Source organism: Indicator indicator, chromosome 1 (genome assembly GCF_027791375.1).
Source record: "Indicator indicator isolate 239-I01 chromosome 1, UM_Iind_1.1, whole genome shotgun sequence".
NCBI classification, from domain to species: Eukaryota; Metazoa; Chordata; class Aves; order Piciformes; family Indicatoridae; genus Indicator; species Indicator indicator.
In genome coordinates, this window is record NC_072010.1 from 96,962,796 (window position 1) to 96,983,338 (window position 20,543).

General features: G+C 37.4%; 1 protein-coding gene across 2 annotated transcripts in view; it reads left to right on the top strand.

The window, feature by feature from the left end:
- Positions 1-20,543, top strand: part of LOC128974830 (ephrin type-A receptor 6) — a 604,268-nt gene that overhangs the window by 429,973 nt on the left and 153,752 nt on the right. For both annotated transcript variants that reach the window (XM_054391568.1, XM_054391575.1), the window contains one exon: positions 2,096-2,220. In XM_054391568.1, the coding sequence (XP_054247543.1) occupies positions 2,096-2,220 (125 nt within the window). The remainder of the gene's footprint in view (positions 1-2,095; positions 2,221-20,543) is intronic.

Sequence of the window (20,543 nt, forward strand, 5' to 3'; positions counted from 1 at the left end):
TTGAAAAGTTTATAAAGACTATGTTGTAATTTGAAGTATATTATAAAAGCCTAGAAAGGCCAAGAATATCATTATATATCTCTATAGTTTAAACTGCTGTTTTCTGTAATCAGCTGTAATAGTTTTGCAAGGATTTGGTTACCTGACCAGTGAACCCCAAAATGCAGTGAGATGAAACCATAATGTGCTGTTCAAGGTGACCCAACTGGTGTCCATCACCTGTGACCCCTGTCTTTGTTCCTTGTTTGGAGTAGCTGATTTTACCCAGGAGAAATATTAGAAAAGCTCAGCTCCACCCTCAGTTTCAAGTTTAAAATTTCTTTTTTAGCTAAGGGAGGAGTATATGTACCCAGAGATAATGTTTTGGCCCAGAACCTATGAATGCTTTATATTTATTTATTTATTTATTTGTTATTTTGTTCTCTTCAGTTACTTATATTAAGCTGGTTAAGGTCTTCCTGAAAAATAGTTTGATCTTTTATTTAGCATGGCAGGAATTCTTTTTTTTTTCATTTGCTTGCATCAGACTTGTGACTAAAATGACATAAGTATAGTTGTAGTAGAGATTTCTGCCTAAGTTCTGTTTTACCCACTTAAGACTTTTGGGAGTTTTATTTTTACATCAGACAGGACCAGACCATTATATCGCAGAATAGCCATCCACAGGGAGGACAGATAGTGGGTGGAAGTTTATTTTCTCTCTCAGATAAATGCACTGTCACAGAGAAAGAGACTGCTATGTGAACGTCTGTGTGTAGAGTTTTCATTTTTTCAAAGAAAAACAACCAGGTTTGTTCTCTTTAGTGTTTGTTTGCATCCTAGAATTTATTTATTGTTTTCATTTCTTCAGTGTCCTGAAATATTTACAGGAAATGTTGTGACAGAAGCAGATTCTTATTTTGTTTTTATAGGGAGTCTTTCATTCAAAAGATAAAAAGCAGAAGTCATAAAAATGTATTATTTTAGGAGACAGATCCCTGGAAGCTTAGAACAGGTTAAATAAGATTCATAATGTAAGTGGGGAAGGATGTGGAATAAACTTATATTTGTTAGTGGAAAGACAAATGGTGAAAATCCATGAACACTGGAAGAACTTTTTTTTTTAACTATTACTGCTTTGTTCAGCTTACTCAGTTGTCTTGAAGACTGTTGAAGAACATTATTTGTAATATTTGGGAAAACCACACATCAATATTATTAGAACAGAATCCATGTCTGGAGAAGATTAGACCTCTTTTGACATGTTTGATCAGATTAATAAAATAAGCAAAGGTCATTTTCTAGAATGCTGCTTTTGCAATGATTGAAATTATTGCACAGAAAATAGTGCATCTTCTTTTCCAAAAGGGCAGAAAATCTGTTTCTTAGAATTAATTAACCCCAAAGTGAGATAATTTGGCTATGTTAACCTATGTTAAACCTCTTCCAAAAGCTGCTAGAAGTTGTTCATTGTTGTTGCATTGTTGCAGACCTTCATTATCAGTTACAGCAGGTTTGGGGGCATCTTTGCCCCCATAGTTTCCCTGTAACCCAGTCCCTGCCACTGGCTTCCACTAAGAAGCTGGCTCTTCCATGCACACAGCTACCTCATTATGCGTTCAAATGCCCTTGCTGCTGTCAGTCCAGCTAGCAGAAACAGAATTCATTGCATCTGTTTCAAGCTGTGTCACATTATTTTACCCCAAAGAGTAAAGTGAATATACATTTTACACAATGGAATTCTAACATTTAGTGAAGATTATTGTGAATGTAGAATTTACTGTCTCTGAAATTTGGTTTTGGACATAATGTCCTAGGAGCCAGCAGTGCAACCTGGTTGTACACAGCTGACAGTGAGGACTGGCACAGGTGGTTATTTCCACATTTTTATATGTAGCCTTTTTTCAGAAACTGGTCTGCACTGAACAAAGAAGTTACTAGTATGCACTTGGGACATTAATTCCAAGTTATATGGTTTCCCTGAGAATTGCCATCTGTGATGCTTTTCTGTCTGGACGTCACTCAAAGTTACCTCAGGCTGGTATCCTAAGACAGTAGGATGAAAGGATAAAAGTATGCTTTGTCTTTAACCCTTAGTTATCCTTTTCCCTTTCAGCACCCTCCTTGATAGGTATGGTAAGAAAGGACTGGGCTTCCCAAAACAGCATTGCCCTCTCCTGGCAAGAGCCGGACTTTCCCCATGGAGCAGTTGTGGACTACGAGATCAAGTACTATGAGAAAGTAGGTTTCACTTATAGTATCCCCAAACTCAGATCCTAAAAAAAAAGTATGTTTTGTATTTTAATATTTAATTAAAAATACTTTAAACATTTCACTTGATCCTGCATACAATGCTGTATAAGTAGACATTTTATTTTATTTTATGATTTTTTGCTGTTTTACCTCTAACTTGTTAATAACTGTCTTCTTTCACATCACAATCAAGCAGAGCAGTAAGTATGCAGTAGATATACCTGTCTCATATCAATTAATTTACAAACATCAATAAAGAATCGTGAGTTTGAACATATTTTGGACTGTAAAAATTTATTACATTCGTGTGACACTGGAACAATACAGTTAAAATGAATGTCAATGTGATTTAATTTTGCAGTATTACCTAGCAATAATCTGCTTAAATGCTAGTGTGTACCAGCCTTGTTTAGAGAGTTATGAAGAGAGAGAAACTGCATTACAGTCATATCAAATTTCTGGCATTCTGTGAAATTAATGTGATTTTACTAAAAAAGAGGGTAGCAATATGCATTATGAGTAAAGGTACAAAGGTGCACAAGATGTAGCATGTCATGTGAAAATGTAATTTGAAGTCTGCTTCTCCCAAAACACAAATCATATTTTATCCTTTCCAGTTGGCTGTGTGGCCTTGTACCAGTGTAAAATTTAGGGCTAATCCATGCCTTCATTCCTAAAGACACAGCCAGGGAATTTTTTGTGTTCATATTTTAAACAGTTGCCTGCTAAGTCAGTACTTGCTGTTTCTCTGACCCTATCTGAAAGTCACAATAAGCTAATGGATATGTGAGAAGATCACAAAGAACACAAATATAAACTGAGTCATGAAGGAAAAATTTAGGAATGTTAAGCCCTGTAAATATCTGAGAAATTTCATCCTTGGCTGCACTTCTGTATTGAGATTTAATAATTGAAGTTTATATGATGCAGGGGAAAAAAAAAAAAAGGTAAACTGGGACAAAAGTCTAAACAACTTAAGTATCACAGCTAACAGGAGAAGACAGACTGCTTAGAATATTTTGTAGCCAAGGCCAGGAAACCTTATATTCCTGTCCTTGAGGTTTTAATCCGTTACCGCAGTGAGCAGTTGCTCTTGTTTCCTTTATTGTTATTTCAAATAATAACCAGGTGAATTAAACAAGAGAATTTGAGAGATTTTATTCATCTGAATGGGAACAATGTCAAAGATCAAAAATCATTTATACAGATGTCACATTATTAAGTTCATAAAAATCCTTTATCAATAGATTGAAAATATCTGTCAACATTGAGTGACATGACAAATAGCTGTCCTTAGAGGTCTACACATTGCTTAGAGTTTTCCATTCTAAGACTACATACACAGGCTTCACAGCCCTTTGATACATGCATATTAAACCACTCATTTCTGTTTCTAACAAAAAAAGAATCATTTGCTGTTGTCATGTTTTATAGCACTGTTGTTATCTTCCAGTACTGGTGCACAGACATTATTTTCTTGTTAATAAGTTAGAACAAGCATGCTCCCTGGCAATGATATATAACAGACAGAATGAGAGATAAACAATCCAGCAACAGCAGTAAGAAAATCTCTTCTTAGGTCAGAGGAACAGGTATGTGACAGATCTTCAAGATTTTGGATCCCAAATTGTAGAGCAGAGGAGACAAATCATCTAGTACTGCAAGTCAGTCTGCTTGTTTCCCAATTAAGTTAGAAAACATAGAAAGTATTAGTTTATTCCACTATAATTATATTTAAATAATGTTGAAAAAACACTGGGTAAGTAGAGTGGTCAAATGTAAATGGACTTTGTATATTAAAGAAAAAGAGGGATGCTTCCTAACACAGCTCATTATCGATAGTTTCAGTTAATTCATTCTTCTTCACCTTGGTTTGTGTAACATCGGGTCTAGTTATAGCAAGTGAAACTGTAATTTTTGAGGCTTCTCAGTAACCCTCAAATATGCAGGCAACAGCATTCATTCTCAGCAGCACTGACAAAATTGGAATGGTGTTGCATAGTCATAAGAAATGTGACAGAAGAGAAATAATTGTCTATATTTTAGCATGAATTTTCAAGAGACATCCCTCTACTGAAGAATAAAAAAATGTGGCTAAATTTCAAGAACATCAGTATGAAAAGCTCGGAAGTTTTATTAATGTCTTAAGGAGTTAAGAAAAAGGCAGAAATAAATAGTCTCAGGTACTAATAAAAAAAATATTTTTTAAAATGGAACAGCTTTTGCAGTCCTGTCCTTGTTCCTTTTTACCTGTCATTTACATTTAAAAAAAAGAGGTTTTGTTCTGATATACAATATAACCACTCCATCCCCCAGCTGTATCAATACAATCAGAGTGAAACTCTCAAGAACTCTGCAAGATTTAAACATCATACAAGCATGAACTACTGGAACTATTTTCCATGCATATGCAGAAAAACAGAAGGAGGATAAACTGTTCCAAATATGCAAGAAACTTGTATATGCACTCTTGTGCAGTACAAATTGGACACCATTGGAAGATAAAGCCTTCTCTGTGTAAATTATTCACATCTTCCAAGAAAGATTTTACCAAATAACAACAAAATAAAGTACAAAGAAAAGCTATATAAGGTCGTCAATAAGCCATAAGTATGTAACACATAAATTAGTTTAAAAATATAATAAAGCTCAGCAATGTGTCTTCTTTAAAGTACCTTCTCCCGTATGACCTTCATTTCTTCAGCAAATGGCTACTAAATACTCAGAATTATAACTTCATGAAATATTGTTTGACTTTCTATCTGTCACTAAAAATCAAAATCTTGAGACAACAACAAAACTTTGTTGTGAACTAGTTCTATATGGACTGTATAGATTTTTAGTTTCTTATTTAGGAATACACAGGCACGCATTTATATGGTTGTCTGGCAAGAGGTCACTGTTCTGCAGCTTTCCAGCCAAAACTGTAGTGAACTGTGGCAATTCAGGCTGGGTGCCTCCTGTTGTTGCCACATAAGCTATACCTCCGGTGTTCTGAGTGTCCACCCAATAAGATGGACACAGGAAACGGCGTATTTCTACCCATAAATCCTGCGCCCTATAAATCCATCTGCAAAGTCATTGTCTTCATCTTTCTTCCCTCGCTGCTCCAGTGTGAGATGCTCTCTTATCGGGTAATGGTGGGGGAGTATCTCAAGGCCTCTAGGCCTGTCTAGGCCTAATGCCAGGAGGAGAAAGGAGGGGGGGGCAGCTGTCTCAGACCTGGCCAGCCTGAGACTAGCCTAGCAGGGGGTGGGAGGGATAGAAAGACCCCTGGGGACTTTGGGTATACCCTCAGGTGGGAAAAGGGAAGAATTGGGAAGCCTTTGAGTGTTGTGTAAGGGGCTCCGTATGCTTTGGGATATTCTTGTCACTATGCTTTGCAGTTTTTGTAGTTTCACCAATTGCTTTTCCATTTAAACTTTCCATCACTCTCCAATCCATTTGTGTGAGTGTCATTCTTTTGTCCCTCTCGGGGCAAGAGAGGATCTGTCTGGCCTCAAATCAGTACAGGAACATAATCTGGCTTAGGCCATATTTAGAGAGCTGACTTGGCCTGTGAGAACAAAAATTCCTAAACATGCATGCAAGAACCATACATCTTCCAGTTAGACAAGTCATGGATATTTCTTATTAGAAGCCACATCATGTAGATCAGACAATCCTCTGAATTTCTGGGTGATATTTTGGAAAGTCATTTCTGTTCTATATCCCTATACTGTTCTGTGAGGTCTGTGTGGCATGTGTGAGGTGCACTGACCTTTAGCCTCCCCACTACTTACTATAGCTAAACTGCTCTAATTTTTCCACCTCTTTAATTACAAATTTACATAATGTTTAACAAGTCAGAACAATCACTTTTTTTAGACACAACTGTATTAACTTCCTTATTTCCCTTAAGCACCAACTATTACTTTCTTTGCTAAAATTTTGCTTCTATGTTAGATTTTTAGATCATGAAGAATAATACTGGCACCAGATCAAATCCACATGAAGGAAGCTGGCAGACTGTGTGACATTATTCATGAGCAGCCATAGTTCATTTGGTACTGTTGTCTCTGGAGATTTTTAGCATGTACTGTTTCTTTCTATGGGCACATTCTTTCATTGTTGCTATACCTACCATAGCATGCTTCATAATCTTTCATGCTTCAATGTTAACATCAGTGACAAGATTGGGGAACAGGAAAAGGCTTATAGCAATAGGGATGAACGTAGGAGGACTTCAAGTGCCTGGACAGTCAGTAAGCCAATTCCATATAAAATACTGTGCTGTTAGCTTTGAATTGTTCAGGTAACTTTTAGCCTCATGCTAATAATTCTCTTCTAAAGCAGTCTTTACTTTTGTAATATTTTTCAATTATTGAAATTATTTGAGGCATGATTGTCATGGAGAGGGGATTAGGGATGGAGGATGGTGATTATTAATTATGAATTATGACAATATGAATTATGAAAATTATTATTTTTATTATTATGAATATTCCATGGATGGCGGGGGCTATGCAAGATGCGTTTCTGCTTACTTGGTTGCTTATTGCTGCAGCAGATTTTGGACTTAGCCAGTTTCGGGCTAGGTCCTTCCCCTTCTGGGTTTATGCTTACCCTCTCTCGGGGCTTCCCTCAGTCCTTTCGACTGGGTCTGATTTCAACCTCTCTCGGATGTACGACGCTGATGTCCTATCAGCGAAGGGGTCATCCTATTTGCTGATTCCTCGAAGCAAGGTCGGTGGGCTGGCTCCCATGTTTGCAGAGGCTTCCAGTATGCTTGCATGTGAGACTTACAGCGGACGCATCGTGAGTTGCATAACGAGTGAAAGCAAAAGGAGAGAGCACAGTAGCAACAAATGGAGTAATACTTATAGATTCTTGAGGCTGGAGCTAGCCAATGGGCACACTTGCCAACAACCTGCTTCCACCTATAGAAAAGATGAAGCTAGAATTATGCCCTTAGATGGACAGAGCATAGGCATGCCATTGAGATGGGTGCCTGCAGCTGTTTACTCCCTTAGGAGACAGGCTGGCACCTGAGCCTTTTGTCCTCCTCTCCTGAAAGGAGGGTGGAAGGGGGGACTTCCCAGAACATGTTGGGACAAGTTAGCTGGTATCTGGAGGCATAATTCTGGGCATCTGATGCCTTCACTACAATGAGTATCAGTCTGCTGCCTTAAAGTAAAATGTTTCTAATATGATTAGAAGACAGAAATGTGGGGCTTAGGCAATAATACATTTTCATAACTTTTTCAGCACATTCTTGTAAAAACAAGAGCATTGAACAGTTTGGATATATAAGAGCTTTTGGACAGTAGCATTAAGCAGTTTTTAGTATCTGACCATAGCTGCAAGAGCAGATGAGCATTTTGCAGTGAGATGTCAGGCCTTCAAGGAGTGCCTCTGGCATTCTCAGACATTCAGAGCTCCAGGGAAATGAATCATGTCTGCTGATTATTTTTTGATAATAATCACTACAAATATGCTTTGGGAGGTAATTATTAAAATGAAATCTCCTTGCTTACTTTAGCATAGTCAGTGATGTTGAACAAGCTTCTCAGTTTTCTGTTATTAACCTAGTGTCCTAAGGGAAGACTGGTAAAAGCCTTGGTTTCTCAAAAGAGGAAAATACAGGTCTCAGAACTGTTGAAAATTAGAGTGAATAATTATGAGGCTTTCTGACCAGATATAATTTTTGCCTGCAGAAAAGAATCTAAGTACATTGCAACAGCCATTATCAATGACACTGATTGTGATGGTTTTAAGACTGTCTTTAATTTTTCTTCACGAAGTTCGAGCAGAGTGAAGTGAAAGAATATAAATAAATCACTATTGGATGTAAGAAAGCAAAATAATGATTATTATAAACACTTCCATTGGAGAGACAGAAAACAAGGTCGGGCAGTCAGGTAGTCTCACAGTCCATCTTCTCTCAGTCTCCCTGCTTCTTTTCTGGCTGAAGATAACACACATGCTGACCTTTGCAAGCTAGGTCTAACAAACTTCTCTCTGCTTCTTGGCTTTCTTCCTTTTTGCCTGCTCTGGGAGGGGGAGGAAAAAGAAACACAATCCCCTCTCTTTTGGGGGGCCTAAGGGGCTTTGTTGTGTTTTTCTGTTGATTGTACATATTTGTAAATGTTGTGAATAGTGTATATTTGTATATATTCATTGAATTTCATCATAGATTGTAGTTTTGCCTATAGATACAGCTTTCATTTGCTTCCAAACTGAGCTAGCCTGGTCATTGTCAGTGTGGGAGGGGGACTTCAGCTCTCACATTGTAACATTGATATAATTACTATTAGGAGAAAAAGAAATCTGGCCTCTAAATATCAATTACATGCAGCAAAGGGTTTATCAAAGAATTTCTGACCTAGGCCTTCTCCATTAGATGCCTGCTTAGGCTAGCCTCCTAATCATTGTTGTCAATTACTCAGAGATAGTTTCCAAATCTTTTTATTTAATAACGAAGTAGCCTATTATTATTGTTGTTACTTCTGCTGAACCAAAAATATCTCAAAAAGAAATATAATGCTGTTTAAGCAAGCCTAGTGGATCTGATTTTTTAAAAAGCATAGTTCGGTCTCCTGATCTTATGTCTGTAGCTAATACCATTTTCCCCAAGGAAAATTGCATATATAGTGTTTATTCTAGCAACTGCTAGGAGAGATGTGCAAATGTAGTAAAAATGCATTAATGGTTTTGAGTAAATGGTTTTCAAACTCTTTCAAAGGCGTGGGAGGTGTACAGACAAAGCAACAGAGCTGGTTCTGTACCTTGAAGAAAGCTAAGAAAGCTAAATCCACTGATAGCATAGACTGATTCCTAATTAAAAAAAAAAATTTACTAGTCATTCAGTCTCTGAACTTCAGAAAAAAATTTAATAGTTTGTTGACACAGCAAGAATAATAATATTAACCACAGAAATTGGCTATTAATCTTAAGCATGTAATTAGAGTCAAATATCAGCTATATTATAGAAAGTTTAAGCTCCCGCCTGAGAACAAATTTTAGATTATTTTGATGAACATTGTAAAAAAGAAATGTTGTTTCTTCAGATAGAATATATCGATTGCACAAAAGAAAGTGGTAGGAAATATAACATGTTTAATCCTGAATTAATGTACTCTCAACTTAGAACATTTTATTATTGTTGTTCTTGATATTTTTATTAACCAGTGTCTTTGCCTTTGAGCTTAGGTGCAGTAAGTTTTAGTAATATCTGAAATCAGAGCTGTAGTTTCCTCAGGTGCCTTAACACATATTCAAAAATCAAAATTTGGGAGAATGGTGAGTCTCATGAGCAATGACCTAAATATAATTAGTATATCTGCCAAAAGATAGCCAAAATAATTTCCTTATTTGTAAGTTAAATACAGTGTCCAGGTCTCCGTTTCTCTAAAACCTGTAAAAGTGTTTCCTCCAGATCTTCTTGAAATAAGAACCAGCTTAAAGTTCTCCAAAGTATTCATCTATGAGCCCAAACTATTTTAAAAACTGAAGCTAGAACAGTGCCTTCATAATACAGAAGCTACTTAGAGTTCAAAAAGTCTTCTTTCACAACCATAAAGGTGGATTCACATATTAAATGAAGAAGATATGTACTCTGGGACATAAGTGAGATTGTGTCTTTGTCTAAATGAAGGAATGTTCTGATATGAAGTACCATTTCACTTACATTTTTTTCCTGCCGTCTTTAACGCATTCTGAAGATACTTAGGGATATCCATGTAAAGAGACCAGTATTCTTTCAGGGTGGAAAATATGAGAAAGTTCCTTTTTTTCTCTCTCTATTTCTGAGACTGCATTGCAACTGCACACTAACCATGCAAAAGGACGGATTGTTACTACTTTACTGCTTTTAACATTTTTTCATATTGAAATGGGGACAAACACACTGACTGCATAATATAAAGAAACTCTTTTATTTTAGTAGTGTTGCCTCTAATGCAGTTATTCTAGAAGGAGAAAAATACAAAGGGAAAAGGAAGCTTTTATGGAGACCCATCCCATTTTCATGCAATAAAACTTACTATTTCCATGTTTAATATTAGTAAAAGCATTTTAATATGCATTAAGTAAAAGCTCTGGGTTTGGTGGTGGTGAACTGCTGGTGAAATGAAAAATCAACATTAGAGGGGCTTCCCATTTAAATGCATTGCTTCTTTAACCAACTTGAATTGATAGAAAGTGTATGGAATTCCATAACTCCCACACAATTTTGCTTGTTTTGTACTCCAATAAAATCATTAATATTTCTTTTGTTGATTAAAACAAACACATAACATAAAAATTCTCTCTCTCTCTTTTTTTTAATGTATTAGTATTAATAGTTTCCCCTTGTACTTGTCAAGGAGGCTGCATTAACAACCTATTACTATGTTCTTCTTACCAAGCTGTTAATAGCTTTCAAGTCTTTTGCAGGAATTCACCTGCTGCTCAAAAACACATTTGTGTTACTATAGGAACTTCAGCAGGTTGATGCATCTTGTATTTGCAATGACCTTGCACAAACTGTTTTATTTTCTTCAATATACTGTGAGAAGTACTAACATACTACATTAACACAATGGAAATTCTTTAGTGACTGATACAGCTCTTCCTATTTGTCACCTGCCTGTAAATTTCTTTAATGTGATTTCAAACTTTTCTTCGTTTTGCTTTTGCCAACTCCAAAAATATAATTTCTGCTGAAGTTACTCAAATTAAAAATGGGCTCTTCCCTGGTACAAAAATGGGAACAAAACTAACTTTGTCATTTTTGAATGTGTAAAATCACTATTTTAGTTTACTTGTTAGATTGTTTACTTTCTCCTTTGAAATTCATTTAAACTATTTAGAAAAATATTTCCATCCTTGCTTTATACTCCTTTATAAACTCAGTGAGATGTTTAAATTAAAAATAAATTCAAATAATATGCTATATTTATTGTTGATGTAATGCCAGGATCTGTAATTTAGTTATCACACCAGAGATTAATTCAGCCCTTCTGAGTTAATATTTTAAGATATATGTTTGCTCTCTACCTGCACTGAGACACAATGCTCACACATGCTCACAAATACACAAAGAATATGGTAATTCAGTGGCTTTTAATTGCTATTGATACATGTATATCTGAAGAGCTTTGCATAGTGAAAAATGCAATCTCTAAGGATTGTCCCTATAGAACAGCAGGCTTACTCTTGCCTTGCATTTGTATTGGAGTGATTAAAATCAAATTTCAGTTAGTGTTAGGCTTCAGATTTTAGAGTCAAAATTCTTCCTCCATAATTGATTTTTGTTGTGTGGTGTTGAAATCTATATTAATATTGTCAACATTGTTCTATATTTATAAGTCCCAGTTTTCTCTGAAAATGAAAACTAATTCTCCCAAACAACTGCATATAGTCTGTGAAAGTCTCCTTATCATGATCTAATGAACTCTAATGATAGAGTTCTCAGTTGTTGGAGAAGAGGAACTTCAGCAGAACTAGCACCCGAGACTTCCAGCTAGAAGTCTTTGGCCTGTTTAAGAGACTGGTGGACAGAGTCCATTGCGAGGCAGTCCTGAAGGGCTAGAGTTCAGGAAGGCAGCATGGGTTCACAATGGGGAGATTCTGTTTGACAAACTTTATCTCTTTCTAACACAAGGCACAACCAGGTTATGGCTATCAAAAGACAAGAAGGGAAAAGTGAGTAGCTAGAGGAAAAGATAGGGAGAGAGAAAAAGAAAGAAAGGTATCACCATCCTTGGATCATTGCTCACACAATGAAATTTCACTTCCTTACATTGAAAATGTCTTCACACTTCAACATGTACAAAGGAAAATCAATCTGGGGTTCTGCCATGAAGGAATGCAGCAGTTTTGTGTGTACAGCTGTGATTTTACCAATGCTGATGCTGTTGATGGAGAGAAGATTGCCTGTGATATGGCTCAGCAACTTAAAGACCTTCAGGTGTTTGGACTGTGTCTTTCTAAATCACATATGTTTTTCCTTTTTGTTGTTATTTTATCCAGAGTCTTGTATTTTCGGTTTTAAAATTTCATTATCCAGAGCTCTACTTCCCATCTGTAACTAGAAATACTATTCCTGTGATATACAGAGATATGTTGAATTTCGCTGAACAAATCAGTGATATTTGTTATTATTCACTGTTTAATATAGACAAGGAATTGGAGTATATTCAACGAAATAGTTAGAAAGTGTATTTAAAGCAAAGAACAAAGAAAGAAACTCAGTGTTTTTCAAAAATGGTTTGTAATTAAAATTGTTGCCTGGGGAAGTTTTGGAAGCCACAAACAAAATGGGTTTAAAAAAAATGAAGTAAATTCATGGAAGAAAAGTCCATGAGCTATAAAATATAATGAAATATATTTAGTTAAATCAGAAAACCACTAATCTGCAGATTGCTGGAGTCTGGGGGAATGTTAAAGGTGAGCATGGGGAGAAGGAATCTGCACTGCTTATGTACAGTCTGCAGCAGCATTCACAAGCCTTGATTCAGAGATCTGAACTATGAGTCTCATATACCAAGTGTGCAACTTGGGAATTAGCCCACTGTCTGCATGTGTATAGTTCTCTGGGTTTGTTTCACAACAAAGAAAGTCACAGGCTTCCAGTCTTCTAATTTTGCATGTTTCCTGTTGAGCTGTATTGTCAAAAAGTTTATTTTCTCATGAAGTACACCTTACTCTTAAGTATCTCAGAAGAAACTGTTTTTTACTGTCCAAAGATGGCATCAACATTTTTTTATATTGCTTGGGTTGATTCTTACTATTGGTAAGCCAGTTCATGCTCCAAGAAGCTCCTTGTTTCTTCCCAACTGGAAAAGACAGTGTAGGGGAAAAGAAAATGAAAATGAGTGAAAAAAATAACAAAAATCTTCAGGGACATCTAGAGGGGCTGAAGTTAGAAAGATTCCTGGAATATTAGTGCAGAGGTTTTCTCTGGTAAATATTTTTAACTACAAAACAAATATTGTTAGAGTAGTTCATAACTGCTAGGAAGATGGAATTTAATATCTCTGCTTATCTGGCAATTCAATTCATGCTTCCCACCTTGCTTTGTTGGGTTTTGAATTGCATCCTGTTCCATCACCAACTTAAGGCACACACTTGGTTTTATTCCTTAATCTCCTCCTAAGTACAATCAGCAGGATCACATCAGCTGTCTTCACACCTGGTGTTCCTGCTTCACCCTCCTGCTTTTGCTCTGCCCATCTCTCACCTCATTTTCCTAGCAATAAAGTTAACACTGTTTTAGAGTCACCCTGTCCTCATCTCTCCTCATTTAATTTACTCTTTTTCATAATTCATACCACATTGACTCATTTCTGCCTTTCCAAGTATACAATGCAATTAAAATGACGTTTGGGTGGGTTTTGGCCTTTCCATATCCTCTTTATGATTGGTTATCTGTTCTTTCCAATTTTTTTGTTGACAGCTTCACTTTATGTATAGAGAAAGTGAGGAGCTGACTGACAGGTAATCAAAATATAAAATATTGAAAGACCAAATAAGTAAAGCATACTTTAGTATTTCAGCTTCTCCAAACTGTTATGTCTCAGATTAATCATAAGGAAGGTCAAGAAGGAAAGGCAAGAAGATTACTGCCTGAAGTGGTTGCAGGTTTCTCTTCGGAAGCATATACTAGTGCTACTGGAATTTTCACTCTTTCCTGTCAGAATTTTCATCTTGGCTCAGATTGGTCCTCAAATCTTTTTATTCACTTTCCTAAATTTACTTCAAGCTTCTTGGTCATGTGGAAACCAAAGGTATAAGATTTCTAGGAAATGCTTTTTAAAGAATATGAATTTACCATTATTTCTAATTATTTTTTTCTTATCACTGTATTGTGATGAGAATTTACCTAATCTTGTTGATCATATTGTAATCACATATTAATTAATATTAGAAGCACATTTTTTAACTTATGAGTGTGCTTTAATATCTTCCAAATATTACTGCTGGCATTCATATTAATAAATATACTGCAGGTCGAAATAGTCTTCTAAGAGAAAATCATGCATGAATTTAGTAAATACAAAGAAACTTTCGAAGGCAGTCTTTGAGTTTCCCAGATGTGGTCAATTTTACTGATTTCAGTACAGTTACTCCTCGTGCAACAATCTGTATACGACGAAGTGAGATGCAACAAGGAGAATAGGTATTATGTCATGGATTGAGTTGAATCTGCTGCAGTCATACCAGCTTCAAAAAATGAAAGTACTGGCTGGAGCAAAGTATTACAAACCTTGAAGTTCAGACTGCAACATGAGAGGCTTTCTGTTCTGGTTGCTGTTTCTGGGTTCTTGGGTGTTGTCTTTTCCTCTGGGATGGCAGTGGGACAAAAAGGGATGGGAGAGTAGTTTTCTGGCTTGGGCTTTTGGCTTGCTTGCTTCTGCTTGATGCTGCTTTGTGCTGTGCTTTTTCTGTGAATAGGCTAAGGTAATTACGCATTTTGTACTATGTTTATCTGGTATTGCTCAGCAAACACTATTCTTCTCTCACCTTTTTTTTGGGGGGGGGACCTCAATCCAAGTTTTCATGTGTTAGTTTTCCCTCACTTCTGTGTTGGGTAAATAGGTTAAACTGCTGGTTCAGTCTGACCCAATTTGTTCTGATTTAAACCATTACAAATTCATAGACCATATTATGGAAATATTTTATTCCAAAGAAAGACAATAATGTTTGAGAAATATTTGGGACAAATTAGTTGTGAAAGCAGTATAAATCAGAAGCAATTTCCAAAACCAAGAGCTGTGGGGGCTATGTATTTTTTGGAAAACACAAACAAGAGGCACAAAGTCCATAGTTAGCTGTTATTTGATTGGGACCAGTTCTGTTAATTGATTTGGATCAGTTCTGTTCAATGTCTTCCTTAGTGATATAGACAGCAAGATTGAGTGAACCCTCAGCAAGTTTGCAGATGATACCAAGCTCAGTGGTGTGGATGATAAGACTGAAGGACAGGATGTCATCCAGAGAGACCTGGACAGGCTGGAGAGGTGGGCTGTGGAGAATTTCATGAGGTTCAATAAGTGCAAGGTCCTGCACCTAGGTTGGGGAATCCTCAATATTAGCACAGGCTGGGGGCTGACAAAATTGAGAGCAACCCTGCAGAAAATGAATTGGGGGTACTGGTGGACAAGAAGCTGGATGTGAGCGAACAATGCACGCTTGCAGGCCAGGAGGCAAATTGCATCCTGGACTGCATCCAAAAGAAACATGGGTTGTGATGGTTTGAAACTGTCTTTTTAATTTTTCCTTGCAAAGTTCAGAACAGAGAAAGTGAAAGAATGTAAATAAGTCACTATTGGGTGTAAGAAAGCAAAATAACAATTGTTCTAAACACTTCCATTGGATAGATAGAAATGTTTAAGAACTATTACCCAAAACGAAGTAGGCATTCGGCACATTCTGCGTTCGGCAGTGGGGGCAGTTGCTGGGCTGTCTGGCTGCTGTTTCTTCTTCCCTTCTGGCTGAAGATAACACGTACTGACCTTGGCAGCTAAGTTAACAACTTTCTGCTTAACTAACTCTGCTTCTCTGTCGGGGGGTTCTGGGGGGAAGCTCCTGGGAGAGAGAGAGGCCCCTTTGGGAGGGTCCCCTTGGGGGGAAGCAAAGGGAGATCGGTTGTGCTTTTTCTGTTGATTGTATATATTTGTGAATGTTGTGAATTTTGTATATTTGTACATATTCATTGCATTTCATTGTAGATTTTAGACTTTGCTTGTAAATACAGCTTTTCATTTGCTTCCAGACTGAGCTAGCCTGGTTATTGTCCGTGGGGGTGGAATTTCAGCTCACACTGACACATGGGTGGCAGATTGAGAGAGGTGATTTTGCCACTCTGCTCTGCTCTGCTGAGATCTCATTTGAAATACTGTGTCCAGCTATTGGACCCTCAACACAAGAGGAGCATAGACCTGCTGGAGCAGGTCCAGAGGAGTGTCACAAAGATGATAAAAAGACTGGAGCACCTCTGCTATGAAGACAGGCTGAGAAATTTGGAGCTATTCAGCCTGGAGGAGAGAAGATGCCAGGAAGACCTTATAGTAGCCTTCCAATACCTGAAGGTTGCCTATAAGAAAGCTGGGGAAGGACTGCCTAGAAGGACATATAGCAATGGAGGCAATGGTTTTAAATTGGAGCAGGGTAGATTTAGATTAGACATAAGTAGGAAGTTCTTTACAATCAGAGTGGTAAAATACTGGAACATTCCTGAAGACACTCAAGATCAGACTTGATGTGGCCCTTGGTAGTCTGATGCAGTTGGAGGTGTCCCTGCTGACTGTGAGGCCATTGGATAAGATGACCTTCGAAGGTGCTTTCCAACCCAACGCAATCTGTGAATCTGTAATTTTACAAGAGGCAGAATATTTTGACTTTCAGGCAGCAGGGCACTTCAGGCGTCAGATCAGGGCTGGTAGTTGACCTATTTAATTGACACTGAAGTGCTGATATGCACTGATGCTCTGAGCTCACAGCTTGCAGGATAGGGCCTGTGCAGAATACAGTTATAATCAGTTAATTGCCTTGTGTATATGAAGCATTGGAGAGCAGCTCTGGGGAAAAGGACCTGGGAGTCCTGTGGACAGCAGGATGACAATGAGCCACCAACATGCCAAGAAAGCAAATGACGTCCTGGGACATATCAAGGAGTTTGTGGCCAGCAGGTTGACGGAGTTTCCCCTGCCTCTCTACTCTGCCCTGGTGAGGCCATATCTGTAGTATTCTGTCCAGTTCTGGGCTCCCTGGTTCAAGAGGACAGGGAGAATACAGAAAAGGGCTACAAAGAGAGGACTAGAGCATCTCCCTTTTGAGGAAAGACTGAGATAATTGAATCTTTTTAGTCTGGAAAGGAGCATACTGAGGGGCAATCTTATTGATGATTATAAATAATTAAAGCGTGGGTGTCAGAAGGATGGGACCAGTCTTTTTTTCTGTGGTGCCCAGTGACAGGATAAGGGGTAACAGGTACTAAATTGAGCATAGGAAGTTCCATCTAAACACGAGGAAGAACTTCTTTCATTTAAGGGTGATGGAGCACTGGAGTAGGCTACCCAGAGAGGTGGTGGAGTCTCCATTTCTGGAGACATTCAAAATCCACCTGGATGTGTTCCTCTGTGACCTTCTTTAGGTAAACCTGCCTTGGCAGGGGGGTTGGATTGGACGATCTCTGGAGGTCCCTTCCAACCTGTACCATTCTGTGATGCTGAGATTAATTTAGCAGTTACTGTTTTATTCTAATGTGTATCAAAATGTTAAAGTTCAGGTGCCTCTGGCGGTAATTGACTGCCATCATAGTTGATTCCATCAGAAAAGAAAGGAAGAGGTTGGAGATTTCATTTTGTGAGGGACCAGAGCTATGATTCATAAAAATTCCTACCATACATAATTATGGTCATTTATTTCAAATAATGATGCTTCATTTGCAGGTCACAATGTGTATATCCTTCAGACATATATATCTAGGAAAGAGGAAAAACATGACCAAATACTCTAAAAAAATATTCTTTTTTAATATTGGTGCTTCTCCTTAACCATTGATACTGTCTGAACCATGGAACTCCGAATCTTCTTTGCTTTAATGTGGTACTTAAACTGCTCTGACATTGTGCTTTAGTGCACAGGAGAAATACCTCATCCCTGTGGTATATAGATTTAATTTCTATTAATATTTCTTTCTCTTTAAGTGATAGCACTGCAAAAAAGCTAAGCAGGATTATACAGCTTAAGTATAGAATTTTCATGTTGGAGGACAATGGATATAAGATGGACAATGTATTTGCAAGCAATTCATACTAATTTCATCTACTCTCTCCCTGGCTTCTTTCCACAGACATTCATTTGAAAGTTGTAGCTACAGGATAAGTATGTTTTCAGCTGTCATGAAGAAGGTTTTCAGTTATTCATGGGACTAAATGCACTGAATACCTTGACTGTCATTTATAAAATAAGCTAGACAGAGTAAATTGCAAGAGAGTGGCAATTCCTGGATATTGTTTTGATTAGAGAATCACAGAATCATTTGGTTTCGAAAAGACCTAACAGTCAACCTAACACCACCATGGCCATTAAACCATGTCTTGAAGTGCCACATCTACACATTTTTTTAACACCTTTGGGGACTGTGACTCCACCACCTCTCTGGGCAACCTATTCCAAGGCTTGACCACCCTTTCAGTGATTTTTTTTTTCCTAATATTCAATCTAAACATTACCTGGTGCATTTTCAGGCCATTTCCTCTTGTGCCTAGATTTTTATCAGTGCTTTACTGGTAAAGTTCTTCTTTTACAGGTTATTTGAACACTTCACGCAAAATTCTGTTTCACCCTTTGGTTTTTAGTTTCATGTACTTTTTCTCACCCAGAGCATTACAAAGTAAACTGATTGCAGTGTGAGTGTAAACTGACAAAAGGTCGTAATATTTTGATTAGTCTTTATCTATTTCATATATGTGCACAAACTCTCCATTTCTGTTTTCTCTCTGAAGGTGGGAATAAAATTAGAGAGCAGCAACTTTACAGAAGTGTGGCATGTGGAGATTTATATTTCTGCAGGTGTTAATGTCATCAAAGCATATGACAAAAATTATAATAGTCTTTATGATAACATCTGGATATTGAATGAATACTACATTCATAAGTAGCTGCTTTCAGTTAGTGCGTTCTAGTGCACTGCAAAAGCTGAAAGCTTTTGGTTGCTGTTGTTTCCCTTTTTTTAACTCTGATCCTGTTACTCCATTAAATCAGTGTGTTTAGTCTTAGACTGTTGGCACCAATGTAGGTTCCATTCAGTCAGTCTATTTCTTTAGATATGAAAAAGTGTCTTAACTATAAAGCCAGGCCTAAAATTAGGATAGATACATGTGGTGGGTTGAAAATTCCACCCCCCACACACATACTATCTTTGCCAGATGTGTCAGTGTGAGCTGAAATTCCCCCCCCACCGACAATAACCAGGCTAGCCCAGTCTGGAAGCAGATGAAAGCTGTATTTACAAAGCAGAATCTACAATCTACAATGAAATGCAATGAATATGTACAAATATACAAAAATTCACAACATTTACAAATATATATATATAATCAACAGAAAATCACAACCAATCTCCCTTTGCTTCCCCCAAAGGGGACCCTTCCCATAGGGGCCTCCCTCTCCCAGGAGCTTCCCCCCCAGATCCCCCTTGGACAGAAAGCAGAGTTAGTTAGAGCAGAAAGTTGTTAACTTAGCTGCCAAGGTCAGTGTGTGTTATCTTCAGCCAGAAGAGAAGAAGAAGAAAACAGCAGCCAGACAGCCCAGCAACTGCCCCAACTGCAGAATGCAGAATGTGCAGAGTGCCCCACTTTGTTTTGAGTAATAGTTCTTAAACATTTCTATCTATCCAATGGAAGTGTTTAGAACAATTGTTATTTTGCTTTCTTACACCCAATAGTGACTTATTTACACTCTTTCACTTTCTCTGTCTTGAACTTTGCAAGGCAAAATTAAAAAGACAGTTTCAAACCATCACACCAGACCAGCTTAGTTGGAAGCAAATGAAAGTTGTATTTACAAGCAAAACTATAGTCTACAATGCAATGCAATGAATATGTACAAAATACATAGTATTTACAATATTTACAGATATTTACAATTAATAAACAGCACAAGGACCACCCTGGCCAAGGACCAGGGGAGCTGCAACAGCTTCTCCCTTCCTTGCCTCCTCCCCTACCACCTTGTACACAAGGGACAAGAGACAGAAGCAGAGAAGTTAACACCAGTCAAAACGATCGAGCCAAGGTTAAGTAGAGGCCAGCAGAAGCACAGAGTTAGTATCTCCCGGCCCAAGGAAGCAAGAAGAGAGAAAGATTGTTTTGGGAACCAAATCTTATGGTAGATATTTCTCCAATGGGATTATTTAGAACGATCTTTATTTTTCTTTTTACACCCAATAGTGATTTATTTACATTTTACCACTTTCTATTCAAGATCTGTGAAAAATTTTTAAAGGCATAGCCTAAAACTACCACAATACAGGTTCAGATAATCATGCAGCGGTGACTGCAGGAAAGCGTCACAGATCTGTGAACTCAGAACTGAACCCACTGACAAGAGGAATCATACAAGCAATGAGAAAAATACAATTTCCTTAGAAATAGAGATAGCCTTTTCAAAGTTCATTTAAAAAAATCTTCAATGTGGAAAGCTAGTCATAGGCTCTGTATTTCATTGTGTAATAACATTGGCATCACTTGTCATTTTGATTGTATTTATGTTTTAATTACAGATTTTCACCAAGATCAACCTGATATGGAGGATGTCTTATGAATTTCTTTGTATCAGAT